Here is a 14027-nt window from a genome sequence, read left to right on the forward strand (position 1 = left end):
ATTAGATGGAATGCACTTATGTAGTTCCTGGCACATAAGGGCAATATTAAGTTTTATGATGATGATGATTTGACCTTCCACACAGCATACAGCGACAGGCCGTGGCCACCACCTCCCATCTCTAGTCACAGACTCCTTATGGCAGCCCCTTGGTCCAGAAATGGAAAGGAGAAGAGTGCGCAAGCGCAGTGGGGCAAAGTCGCCTGGGAGGCCCGAGAAGGCGATCTGGCCGCCATCTTGGGAGAGGGCAACGCCGGCAGCTTCCGTACGTCATCAACCTGCGCAACGGCCGGGCACCCGGCGGTTCAGGTCGCTTAGAGAGTCGTAGGTTGGGTAGTGCGGGTCGCGGCGGGGGCTGCGGAGAGGGTGCTTAACTGAGGGGCGTGATGGGGGAGGCGGCCGTGGCCGCGGGGCCTTGTCCGTTGCGCGAGGACAGCTTCACGCGCTTCTCGTCGCAGAGCAATGTGTATGGGCTGGCAGGCGGCGCCGGCGAGCGCGGGGAGCTGCTGGCCGCCACCCTTAAAGGCAAGGTGCTCGGCTTCCGCTACCAAGACCTCCGACAGAAAATCCGGCCAGTGGCCAAGGAGCTGCAGTTCAACTACATTCCCGGTGGGTGGCGCTATGGTGCTGGGGGGGGCCTGGAACGTGGTGTTGAGAAGGCTTCTGAGGCTCTGTCTGAGCCGGGTCACCGTGCTGGAAGAATGGGATCGGGTGGTTTTAAGGGGGTCACTGAGATCAGGGGGCAGGCATAGTTGGGGCCTGGATGAGCCTAGGGTTTCAGGATTCTAAAGACTTACAGGTCAGGATCCCTAGTACCCAGGGAACAGAGGTCAGGTGATGGTGGTCAGGACCCAAACCAGAGGGCATGATCATTGCAGTAGCCAGAGCTCACCATGTTTGGGAGACTGGATTCATGAGTCTGCCTGACACTGAACTTAGAACTCTCCCCTCCCAGTGGACGCGGAGATTGTCTCCATCGACACTTTCAACAAGTCACCCCCCAAGCGGGGTCTGGTTGTGGGGATCACGTTCATCAAGGTACCTAGAGCCCCCTCCACCTCCCTTCGCCCTCCTCCTTACACACATGGTGAGTTCCACTGAGCCACCCCGGATCCCTCCTGCCACCCCTGCCCTCCCCTGAACCCCGTGTCCTCCCCCAGGATTCAGGGGACAAGGGCAGCCCCTTCCTGAATATTTACTGCGACTACGAGCCCGGCTCTGAGTACAACCTTGACTCCATTGCCCGTGAGTGAGGTGTGGACGGGAGGAGGGAGAGGGTCCCCAGCAGGTCCCCCATGCTAACCTGCCTGTGCCCTCCCTACAGAGAGCTGCCTGAACCTGGAGCTCCAGTTCACTCCGTTCCAGCTGTGCCATGCAGAGTGAGTGTCCCCTGCGCATCGATGCCCACCCCACTGTAAATGTAGAAACCCTGGCTTCTCGAACCCCTTCTTTACTTACAGACCCCTGTAGTCTGTTTCCCCTTCTGGAAAATAAAGAGGTTGTACTAGATTAGGGATTGAAAACTAAAATGCCAGCCGGGCACGGTGGCTTACACCTGTAATCCCAGCACTTTGAGAGGCTGAGGCGGACAGATCACCTGAGGTCAGGAGTTCAAGACTAGCCTGGCCAACATGGTGAAACCCCGTCTCTACTAAAAATACAAAAATTAGCTGGGCATGGTGGTGTGTGCCTGTAATCCCAGCTACTCAGGAGGCTGAGACAGGAGAATCACTTGAACCCGGGAGGCGGAGGTTGCAGTGAGCCAAGATTGCACCACAGCACTCCAGCCTGGGTGACAAGAGCGAAACTCTGCCTCAAAAATAAATAAATTAAATTAAATTAAACTAAAATGCCTTTGGGGACCAGAGAGGTCACGTGAGAATGGAAAGCACAAGTGTAATATAACAGGGTGCAGATGTGCACACACGCATATGCAGCTGAGGTTGGAAAGCTGTAGCTAACTGGAGACCACGAACTTGTCCATAGACAATCAGATTCTACGTTTGTTTTTTAAAGCATTGTGCTTTTTTTTTTTTTTTTTTTTTTTTGAGATAGACTCTCACTCTGTTGCCAGGCTGGAGTGCAGTGGCTCAATCTCTGCAACCTCTACGTCCCTGGTTCAAGTAATTCTCCTGCCTCAGCGTCCTGAGTAGCTAGGATTACAGGCTCACGCCACCATGCCCGGCTAATTTTTGTATTTTTAGTATAGATAGGTTTTTGCCATGTTGGCCAGGCTAGTCTCGAACTCCTGACCTCAGGTGATCCGCCCGCCTTGGCCTCCCAAAGTGCTGGGATTACAGGCGTGAGCCACCACGCCCGGCCCAAGCATCATGCTTTTAAGGTGGCCATGGACCAGATGGCCAAGGGGCCACCACATTGCCATTCCTGAACTAGATAATCTGAGAGAGTTGATGGAGCACCTGTGAATTCTGGGAATTCTGCACATCTAGAATTCCCAGATTCTAATGTTCTAGAGTCTGACGTTCCAAGATCAGAGATGCTAAGTTTTCTAGAGTCATAGGCTCTAAGATTCCAACATTTGAATATTCTACAGTATGATAGAAGCCAGAATCTTCTGAGGTTCTGTAATGATAAAGTCCTGACATTCTCATCTTTCAAGGGGATAGAACATAGACCATCTAGAATACCAAGGTGCTAGAACCCCAAAGTGTGTGGGTTCCATTCTAGAGTTCCAGATTCCATTCCAGAACACAGATGGTCTAGAACAGGGATTGGCAAACTTTTTTTGGTAGAGGTCCAGATAGTAAATATTAGGTTTTGAGGGCCAGTCTGTCACAACTACTCACTTTGCCATTGTAGCCAGAAAGCAGCCATTGACACTGTAAATGAATGGATGTGGCTGTGTTCCAATAAAACTTTATTTACAAAAACAGTTGGTGGGTTGGATTTGGTCTGCAGGTCATAGTCGGCCAATCTCTGGTCTAACAGGTGAGAGTCCCCAAAACTGAAGATTCTAATTGCACTAATGTTCTCCTTGCTAGGATTTGGATATTCTATCATTCTTTGAATCTGAAATCTGTGATGGCAAATTCTAGAAGTTCTTGTATTTTTTTTTTTTTTTTTTTTAGACGGAGTCTCGCTGTGTCGCCCAGGCTGGAGTGCAGTGGCGCAATCTCTGCTCACTGCAAGCTCCGTCTCCCGGGTTCACGCCATTCTCCTGCCTCAGCCTCTCCGAGTAGCTGGGACTACAGGCGCCTGCCACCATGCCCGGCTAATTTTTTGTATTTTTAGTAGAGACGGGGCTTCACCGTGGTCTCGATCTCCTGACCTCGTGATCCGCCCACCTCGGCCTCCCAAAGTGCTGGGATTACAAGCGTGAGCCACTGCGCCTGGCCTGAAGTTCTTGTATTTCTAAGGAGACAGAAAACAGCACTTCTAGAATACCGGGGTTTCAGATTGAAGAGGTCCTAGCTTTCTAAGGTTCTGCAGGTCATTCTAGAGTTCCACATTCCATTCCTGAATCCACAGAGCGAAGGTAGGAGTAGATGCGGGCTTTAAGAGCGGGAGGTTCTAGCAAGCCGTGTTCCCGCAATTCTGAGATTGGGAGGTACATTCCTTGATTTTGAGATTCTATGAGGGCTCGTTTCTACAGTTAATGTATTTCTTTTTTTTTTTTTTTTTTTTTTTTTTTTTGAGACGGAGTCTCGCTCTGTCGCCCAGGCTGGAGTGCAGTGGCACAATCTCGGCTCACTGCAAGCTCCGCCTCCCGGGTTCACGCCATTCTCCTGCCTCAGCCTCTCCGAGGAGCTGGGACTACAGGCGCCCGCCACCACGCCCGGCTAATTTTTTGTATTTTTAGTAGAGACGGGGTTTCACCTGGTCTCGATCTCCTGACCTCGTGATCCGCCCGCCTCAGCCTCCCAAAGTGCTGGGATTACAAGCGTGAGCCACCGCGCCCGGCCAGTTAATGTATTTCAAGGAGATACAGTACTCAGGAGCTTGAGCCGTGAGATTCTAACCCTGGATCTAGTGTCTGGATCCCAGAATGTTAAGGTTCTCAACAGGCAGGGGTTTTTGCAAGAGGAGAGTTCTGGTTCTCAGACCATGTAGATTCCACTACCTTGGGTTCTAGATTTCTCTGCTTTCAGGGTCCAGGTCGGGGATCAACTTGAGACCGTGTTTCTCTTGAGTGGGAACGACCCGGCCATTCATCTCTACAAGGAGGTGAGGTGGGGAGACGTGCTAGGCAGAGCCCTGTGGGGTTCACTGTGGGCTGGCGCTGGGTGGGTATATGTGTGAAGCTGACGGCTGACTTAAGCGGGGGTGGGGTGGGTCTTGGTTTCCCCAGAACGAGGGGCTGCATCAGTTTGAGGAACAGCCCGTGGAAAACCTCTTCCCAGAGCTGACGAACCTGACCAGTAGGTAGGAGAGGCCCCGAAAGAGGCCACTGGGGACCGGGGCACTGACCTCAGAGAAATCGGGCAGTGAGACCTTAGAGAAATTGATCACCGGGGAGGAGCTCAGAAAAATCAGTCCATGGCATGACTTCAGAGAAATTGATCAGCAGGGGTGACCCCAGAGAAAACAAGAGGTGGACTCAGCCCTCGGGTGGTGAGAATTGACCCCAGAGGAGTTGGGCGGTGGGGATTATCCAGGAAGAATCATGCAGCAGGGTCCCAGGGCTACAGGGAGGGGCGGCTGCCCCTGGGGAGGCAGAGGGGCGGGGCTGGGCCCAACAATGGCCCTCCGTCCTGTCCATCCACCCGCCCGCCAGCGTCCTCTGGCTGGACGTCCACAACCTCCCTGGCACGTCCCGGCGCCTCTCAGCTCTGGGCTGTCAGAGTGGTTATGTCCGTGTCACCCACGTGGACCAGCGGAGTCGAGGTGAGGGCGGCGGTGAGGCGGGGTAAGGGGTGGGGTTGAGGGCTAGAGGGCGGGGCCAGGGTGGGGCTGAAGGCTGGAGCTGGGTGGGGTAGGGGAGGAGGGTAAGGGGGTTGAGGGATGAGGGTGGGGCTTGCCGGGTGGGGCTAGGGTGGGGCCGAGGGCTGGAGCTGGGTGAAGTAGGGGAAGGGGGGGAAGGGATGAGGGTGGGTCTTGGGGGCGGGGCTAGGGTGGGGTTGAGGGCTGCAGAGGGGCGGGGCTAGGGTGGGGCTGAACGGTGGGGGCGGAAAGGCGGCTGTTTCAGGGCTGGGGGCGGGACCGGGGTGGGGTTGGGGCTCTGAATCCTCGCTCTCCACACAGAGGTTCTGCAGATGTGGTCGGTCCTGCAGGACGGCCCCATCTCCCGAGTGATCGTGTTCAGCCTCTCGGCCGCCAAGGGTGAGCTCTGGGTTTGAGGGGATGGGGAGAGAGCGGGTGGGAGGGAAGAGGCAACTCTGCGTCCTTGGGTCCTACCCAGATTTGCACCCCTCTCCCAAAGTGTGCAGCCCCCAGTCCCTCTCTCCTGGATCCCCCACTCCAGGTCTTGAGCTACAGTGCACCTCTTCCCTCCCCTCCCCTCTTGTGAATTTAACTTCCAGGACTGGCACATGGGGCCTAACCCATATCTTTTCTGTTAGGGTCCATAGTTCTCCTCACTTTGGTGTAACCTTAGCCCCGTACCCTGGGGCTGAGCGTCCACCTCTCCCTCTGTACCCTAACTTGCACGTGTCACATCGGTACTTCCTCACCCCGCTCTGTGGCCCCTTCACTGTGTCTCTTGTTGCAGTCTAGCTCCCGGCTATGCTCCTGGACTCACCGCTGTCCCACCACTCAGAGTCTAGCCTTTTCCATCAATATGTTGATCATTCCTGCTCCTTTACTGAGGTCTGTCCCTGACTGGCATCTTGCTTTTTTAACAAAAGTTTTGACTAGGCACAGTAATCCCAGCACTTTGGGAGGCTGAAGCGACAGATCACCTGAGGTCGGAAGTTCAAGACCAGCCTGACCAACATGGTGAAACCCCGTCTCTACTAAAAATACAAAAATTAGCGGAGCGTGGTGGCAGGCACCTGTAATCCTAGCTACTCGGAAGGCTGAGGCAGGAATGTGGAAGTGGCATTGAGCTGAGATCTCACCACTGCCCTCCAGCCTGGGCGGCGGAGCCAGACTCCATCTCAAAAAAGAAAAAAAAAATTATTTCAATCACTTTGGAGACACAAGTAGTTTTGGTTGCATGGATGAATTCTATAGTGATGGATTCTGAGATTTTAGCACACCCATCACCCAAGTAGTGTCCATTGTACCTAATGTGTAGCTTTTATCCCACACCCCCTCCCACCTTCCTGCTTCTGAATCTCGAAACCCCATTATACACTCTGTATGCCTTTGCATACTCATAGCTTAGTCCCTCTTCTGTGAGAACATACATTTTTTGGTTTTCACTCCTATGTTACTGTGCTTAAGTTGCTGCAAAAGACATTTCATTCCTTTTTATGACTTGAGTAGTACTCCATGGTGTATATATACCACATTTTCTTTCTCCACTCATTAGTCAATGGCCACTTAGGTTAGTTCCACATCTTTGCAGTTGTGAACTGGGCTGCTGTAAACATACATGCACAAATGTCTTTTTTTTTTTTTTTTCTCAGACAGAGTCTCAGTCAGGCTGGAGTGCAGTGGCACAATCTCGGCTCACTATCACCTCCACCTCCCAGGTTCAAGCAATTCTCCTGCCTCAGCCTCCTGAGTAGCTGGGATTACAAGTGTATGCCATCACGCCAGGCTAATTTTTGTGTTTTTAGTAGACAGGGTTTCACCACGTTGGCCAGGCTAGTCTCAAACTCCTGACCTCAGGCAATCCGCCTGCCTCAGCCTCCCAAAGTGCTCGGATTATATGAGCCACCACACCCGGAACCTCAGACTTTTTAAACCATCATCTAACACCTATTTCTCCTTCTGGTGTCTGACTTATAATTGTCTCATGGGCCAATCTCTAACCCTCCCTCTGTAACACAACCTCAAGACTTTTTCCTGAGATCTAACCTGCAGGTCTCTCATTAAAGGGGCCTGGGGTATGACGAGGAGCCTGGAACCTGTCCCCACAATACCATTCCCCTCTTCATTCATGTTTCTTTTTTCTTTCTTTTTCTGAGATAGAGTCTCACTCTGTCACCCAGGCTGGAGTGCAGTGGTGCAATCTTGGCTCACTCCAACCTCCGCCTCCCAGGTTCAAGTGAGTCTCCTGCCTCAGCCTCCTGAGTAGCTGGCATTACAGGCGCCCGCCACCATGCCCGGCTAATTTTTGTATTTTTAGTAGAGGCGGGGTTTTATCATGTTGACCAGGCTGGTCTCGAACTCCTGACCTCAGCTTATCCACCTGCCTTGGCCTCCCAAAGTGCTGGGATTACCATTCATGTTTCTTCTCCAGAGACCAAGGACAGGCCACCACAAGATGAGTACAGCGTGCTCGTGGCCAGCATGTTGGAGCCAGCAGTGGTATATCGGTGAGGGGGCCTGAGACACATGGGTGTGGTCTAACCTTGTTTCTTTACACTGTGGTCTAACCTTGTCATTCTCCACAGTAAGTTCCTCTGGGTGGATTACCCAGAGCTGGACAAGTAAAGATACTTGTGACCCAGGGGCGGGGGCTGTGAATATTGAACTCTAGACTTGTAGGGAATATGTTGAGGCTGGGGGGTGGGAGCAGAGGTGCCCTTGCCCCCTGGAGTGGATGTCGTAGGTGTGCTGGCAAATGGTTAATCACTGGCTATGCACGAGGAATGCCCAGGTATGTAGCATTTACCAGAGTTTCCAAAGTGTAAATACTCCCACCACGGTGGCTTTCAAACCATGAACATGATTACGTGGGAACATTTCCCAGTCAGCTCTCGGAAGCAACTATAGCCAGCTCTGGCACCCCTCTAGGGGTGGTGAAGGTGTCCAGGCCAGGGCCAAGCCCTCTTCGGGCTCCATGAAGGCAGCGTGGGTGTCTAGATTGAGGACACGTGCGTCTGAATCCCCAGATGGGACACTGGCTTTCCATTTGGGAGTGAGATGGTCCCCGACGTGAAGGGCTTGAGTGCACAGGTTGAGCCCTTGCTGGGTCTGTGAATATGTCCAAATCTGAGATGATGATGTCTAGGCTTCCGGAGGACCAGTGTGTCTAGGCCTGAGAAGGGAAGCAGTACCAGTACCCAGCTTAGTGTCCGCCAAGGGTGCTGGGCACTGCAAACTGACCCCAGTCTATCTGCTGCATTTGGGACCCTCAGGGACCTGCTGAACCGGGGTCTTGAAGACCAGCTTCTCCTGCCCGGCAGTGACCAGTTTGACAGCGTCCTCTGCGGCCTGGTCACCGATGTGGATTTGGATGGGCGGCCAGAAGTCCTGGTGGCCACCTATGGACAGGTGGGACCTGACAGTTGGAGTCACTACCCCCCGGCCTCCCTCCACTGTCCCCCCCATCAACCTGTGTGACCTGATTCTTCACCCCTGCAGGAACTGCTGTGTTATAAGTACCAGGGCCCGGAGTCGGGGCTTCCTGAGGCCCAGCATGGGTTCCGCCTGCTGTGGCAGCGGAGCTTCTCCAGTCCCCTGCTGGCCATGGCTCACGTGGACCTGACCGGGGATGGGCTGCAGGAGCTTGCCGTGGTCTCCCTGAAGGGCGTGCACATCCTGCAGGTAACCCCAGCTCTTGGGGTGGGAGGGGAGTCGACCTCAGCAGTTTCGGGCAGGGGGTGCAAGCCCCCTCCTGGGGGAGGGAGGAACTCATTTCGGGGAGGCAGTTCCTGCCAGCCAGGACAACTCCCAGGAGAAAGGGGCAGCTGTGAGCACTCACAGCAGCTGGGGTGGGGGCACCGGCCTGGTGAAGGAGATTTATTTATTTATTTATTATTTTATTTTTTGAGACAGAGTCTTGCTTTGTCACCCAGGTTGTAGTGCAGTGACTTGATCTCAGCTCACTGCAACCTTCACCTCCCAGATTCAAACAATTCTCATGCCTCAGCCTCTCAAGCAGCTGGGATTACAGGTGCATGCCACCACGCCCAGCTAATTTTTGTATTTTTAGTAGAGATGGGGTTTCACCATGTTGCCCAGGTTGGTCTCGAACTTCTGGCTTCAAGCCATCCGCCCACCTCGGCCTCCCAAAGTGCTAGGATTACAGGTGTGAGCTACCACACCCCAGCCTTTTTTTGTTTTGTTTTTTTCATTTGTTTGTTTGTTTTTGAGACAGAGTCTTGCCCTATTTCCCAAGCTGGAGTGCAGTTTCCCAGGCTGGTGTGCAGTGGTGTGATCTCAGTTCACTGCAACCTCCACCTTCCGGGTTCAACTGATTGTCCTGCCTCAGCCTCCCGAGTAGCTGGGATGACAGGCGCCTGCCACCAAGCCCGGCTAAATTTTATATTCCTTCTAATCTCACTTCCTTACATTTGGGTCTAGGCTTTGTCCCTCCCACTAGAAATTCGCTTAAGGCCACTCCCCTTCACCCCTGTCACAGAGGCCCATTCCCATCCCACACACTGTGGTCTGCTCTCTGCCCTCCCACCTGGGCCGAGCTCCTGGACTTTGGAGTTGCTTCACTCCAGACGGTCCCGCTGTGGTCTAACCTGTACCCCTGCAGCTCTTCTTCAGCTCCATCCCCCTCATTCTCTTGTTCCCCACAGCACAGCCTGATTCAGGCCTCGGAGCTGGTCTTGACCCGCCTTCGACATCAAGTGGAGCAGAGGAGACGTCGACTACAGGGGTTGGAGGACGGGGCAGGTGCAGGGCCTGCTGAGAATGCAGCCTCTTAAGCACCCACGCACCCACTCTTCCCAGACCTGGGGCGACTCATGGCATGCTCACCTCCAGCCGCTGGTGGGGCGTGTCCTGAAGGACAGGATGCTCTTCCCAGACCTCCCCAGGGTGGTGAAGCTGTGCCCTGGGACCCCAGCTAACCCACTGCTCTCTCTGGGCCTCAATGTCCCTATTTGAAAGCGGGGATGATCCCATTCCACCCTGTCCACTCTGGATGAGAATTGGCCACCTGATGGTTATTTATATGTCCAGAAGAACAGCATTTCCCAGTTGTCTCGATTCTTTTTTTCGGCAAGCATTTGGTGAGCACCTGCTGTATGCCTGGCTCTGTGTTGGATGCTGGATTCACCCAGAGGAATTGAGGGAGAGGGATTTGGGGGAGAGGGAATGCAAGGCTAGACCCAGATACAGGATGGAGTTTCGATCCCAGGGTAGAACCCAAGAGAAGGAAATGAGGTGACACCTTAGCAGAAAGGCTAAAGTTAAACCACTGTGGAACAGACTACGTAAACTAGAAGGGAAAGAGCTGAGGTTAGACCCTAGTGGAGAGGGCTGACATGAGACCCCAGTGGAAAGATCTAGATCTAAGGGTAGATCCCAGTGGAACGGCAAGGAGCTTGAGCGTTTAGAGGAAAACTTGTGGGTAGAAGGGGCTGCTGTGGGAAAGCAGTGGTCCATTTGTAGCAGAGGGTCTGAGGCTAGACTCCCTATGAATAATGCTGAGGTTGGACCCCAACAAAAAATTGCTATGGCCAGACCCTGTGCAAGGGGCCAGGGTTAAACCCCAGCAGAAAGTTAGCTTAGTTCCCAGTGGAGAGCACTGAAGCAAGACCTAGGGAGAAGACCCAGGCTAGACCATGCTGGAAAAGGCTAAGCTTAGACCTAATCTAAAAAGCCTAGGGGGTTGGGGGCCCAGGGAGTGGGAGACAAGCCTGATTCTCCCAGCCTGTGGTGGTAGGAGTTGCCTTGCCTGTGGTCTTTTGTCTGTGTGTGAGAGACAGAGTCTCATTCTGATGCACTGGCTGGAGTGCAGCGGCGCGATCTCGGCTCACTGCAACCTCCGCCTCCCGGTTCAAGCGATTCTCCTGTCTCAGCCTCCTGAGGAGCTGGGATTACAAGCGTACGCCACCACGCCCGGCTAATTTTTTTGTATTTTTAGTAGGGACAGGGTTTCACCATGTTGGCCAGGCTGGTCTCAAACTCCTGACCTCAGGTGATCTGCCCTCCTCGGCCTCCCAAAGTGCTGGGATGACAGGCGTGAGTCACTGAGCCCGGCCTCCTGTGCTCCATTCTGTATTACCAGGAGAAGGAATCAGAGGCCTGTGTCTCTAGGACCAGTGGAGGGCGGGAACGATGGAAGTCTTGTCCTCCCTCCACTGCAGACCAGGAATAGAATCTGGGTCAGCAGGGTTGGGGGATGATCATTCCCTGGGCCGTATCCAGGCTGGGGGCAGGGGTTGGGCAGGACACCTGCTTCCTGGGGGTTCAGGGGAGAGGCAGACACCGTAGTCATTTTGGCCATCTGTCTACCTCCCGCTATGGAGGTCCACTCAGAAGTCTGACCACCAGCACTGACAGGGAAGACCCAGCCACCAGTTCTCTACCGAGCGTTTATGGGCGTTAGGAGCTCAGCAACTCCTGGCCACCCCTGTCTTTACCCTCTTTCCCAGAAGCCAGGCCCAGGCGTGGGAAGTTGCAGGGAGCCGGATCCTCTCCCTCCCCTGGCAGCAGGCCTCATGGTGTCCAGCCAGGACTGGCAGTGGGCAGGACCGGTGGCACGAGCAAGGCCCCCTCCCTCCCACTGTCCGCCTGTAGAGAAGGAGCACTCCACACCGACTCACACGCCATCACCCCCTGTTGGGGGGAGCGGGATTGGGGGTGGGTGTAGTGCTGGTGTGCCTTGCAGAGGTGTGTGCTTGCGTGGGGGTATGTGTGGGCCCATCACAAGGCACGTGAGTTTGTGTCTTCAGGAGCCCAGGCCACCTGCCTGGCCCTTTGCAGTTCATTTCTTTTTTTTTTTCTTTTTTTTTTGGAGATGGAGTCTCACTCTGTCGCCTAGGCTAGAGTGCAGTGGCATGATCTCAGCTCACTGCAGCCTCCACCTCCCAGGTTCAAGCAATTCTCCTGCCTCAGCCTCCCAAGTAGCTGGGATTACAGGTGTGTGCCACCTCGCCCGGCTAATTTTTGTATATTTAGAAGAGACGGTTTCACCATGTTGGCCAGGCTGGTCTCCAACTCCTGACGTCAAGTGATCTGCCCGCCTCAGCCTCCTAAAGTGCTGGGATTAAAGGCGTGAGCCACTGCACCCAGCCTGCAGCTCTTCTTGACTTGACGGTCCTCAGCCTGGGGAATTGTGCGGTGCAACAGTTAAGGGTGTAGAATCTGGAGCCATATTTACCACCTTGTGCCTTGGTTTCCCTGTCTGTAAGTGAAGCTCATAATAGCATTTACCTCACAAGGTTGGTGTAAGGGTTGATTGTGTCAACATATGTCCTAAATTTATTAAAAACATTAGAACATGCCAGGTGCGGGGGCTCTCACCTGTAATCCCAGCGCTTTGGGAGGCCGAGGCAGAAGGATTACTTGAGCCTGCGAGTTGGAGACTAGCCTAGGTAACATAGTGAGACCCCGTCTCTTAAAAAAAAAGTGGAGAGAAAAAAGCCTAGCGTGGTGGTGGTGGTGGGCACCTGTAGTCCCAGCTACTTGGGAGGCCAAGGCAGAAGGATTGCTTGAGCCCAGGAGTTGGAGACCAGCCTGAGTAACATAGTGAGATCCCATCTCTTTAAACAAAAATGGAGGGAAAAAGCCTGGCGTGGTGGTAGCGGGGACCTGTAGTCCCAGCTACTCAGGAGGCTGAGGCAGGAGGATTGCTTGAGCCCAGGAGGTTGAGGCTGCAGTGAGCCAAGATCGTGCCACTGCACTCCAGCCTGGGTGACAGAGTGAGACCCTGTCTCAAATAATAATAATGTGCTGCCGATGCCAGGCACGTGGTCAGGGCTGCCTGTATGCATGGCAGCTGTTGTTATTCTTATTAATGGGTGTCTTTGTGGTTGTTTCTGGCCTCCTTTGTGAGGCTGTGCAGGCACAGTATGTGAATTTGGATCTGACTCCAGCTAAACATTCTTGCCCTCCCCCTAGTTCTGTGAGTCTGTAACTATTTGTAGCTGTTGGCCCTTGTATGGCTGGGAGAGTGTGTGTGTGTGTGTGTGTGTGTCTGTGTGTCTGTGTGTGTGTGTGTGTGTTGGGCGGCGGGGGCTGCTTCTGAAACGCACAGGAGCGCCCTCCGCTGCTGTCCCCTGCCTCTGGTGCTGAACCTGGAGGCTGGGGAGGAGGCTCGGGCTCCCTGCTCCTCCCGCCCTGCTCCCCCAGGCCCCTCCCCGGGCCTCCCCCGCCTCCCGCGCCGCCTCCCCTCTGCCCGCCTCCGCCTCCTCCCCCTCTCTCCGGCTCCTCCCCCTCCCTCGCTCCCTCGCCGACTCCCCCTCCCCCGTGTCCCTCCCCTCTCCTCTTCTCCTCCCTCTATCCCCTCTCCCTCCCCTCCTCCCTGGCTCTCCCTCTCAGTCTCCGGCTTTCCTCTCTCTCAATCTCTCTCTCTCTTTCGGGCGGAGTCGCCCACCACTGCCAGCCCAGCGCTGGGGGGACCTGCTCCAGGCTGTAGCCTCAGGTAAGAGACCCCATTGGTGGGGAAGTGGGGGCGTGGGAAAAGGACGGGGTTACCCCAGGCGCGGAGTGGGGGCGGTTCGGGAAGCCTGGAGCTGGCTTCCCTGGGCTGGTTTCTGGAGGTGGGGGGCTGCCTGGCCCAGCACGCGTACCTTCTGTGGGGTGGGAGTGCCACCAGCCGCCCCAACACCTTCAGTCCCTCCTGGTTCTCGGCGGCTGGGGAGGGGGACCGCCTGGGTACTGGGGGGCGAGGACACCCCGCCCCCACCCCGTCTGGGGCACCCCCCCTCGCGCTCTCTACCTCTGCCCCCGCCTTCCTGTGTCTGGGTCTCATCTTTCTGCCTCTCCACATATCTCAAGGGTCTCTGTCTAGCAGAGTCTGGCCGCCTGTGGGAGTCCCTGTCTCTCACTCTCTCACTCTTGTCTCCCTCTCTCTGTGTCTCTGTGCCGGCGTCTGTTCGGAGTCTCTCCGGGGCTCTGTCTCTAAGTCCTGGGTTTCTCTCTCCTTTCCTCTTGCGCCATCTCTGTTTCTCTGTGTCTCTGTGTCTCTGCCTCTCTCCCCTGTCTCAGCTTTCGTGTGTCTCTCTGTCTCTCTGCTTTCTTTGTGTCTCTGTCTCTTCCCATGTCCGCGTGTCTCTCTCTCTCTCTCTGTCTCTCTCCCCATCTCCCCCTTGTCTCCATCTCTGTCTCTGGAT

At 54.7% G+C, this 14027-nt stretch overlaps 1 protein-coding gene across 1 annotated transcript; it reads left to right on the forward strand.

The window, feature by feature from the left end:
* Positions 1–324: 324 nt before the first annotated feature.
* Positions 325–10008, forward strand: KPTN (kaptin, actin binding protein). Its single transcript, XM_032169328.2, has 12 exons — positions 325–609; positions 956–1038; positions 1161–1245; positions 1325–1379; positions 4110–4185; positions 4310–4383; positions 4736–4845; positions 5203–5280; positions 7310–7385; positions 8151–8286; positions 8377–8559; positions 9543–10008. Exons 1-12 carry the CDS (start codon positions 387–389, stop codon positions 9669–9671), a joined length of 1308 nt encoding a protein of 435 aa, XP_032025219.1. The 5' UTR covers positions 325–386; the 3' UTR covers positions 9672–10008.
* Positions 10009–14027: the final 4019 nt, after the last annotated feature.

Source organism: Hylobates moloch, unplaced genomic scaffold, assembly GCF_009828535.3.
Source record: "Hylobates moloch isolate HMO894 unplaced genomic scaffold, HMol_V3 SCAFFOLD_12, whole genome shotgun sequence".
Lineage (NCBI taxonomy): Eukaryota > Metazoa > Chordata > Mammalia > Primates > Hylobatidae > Hylobates > Hylobates moloch.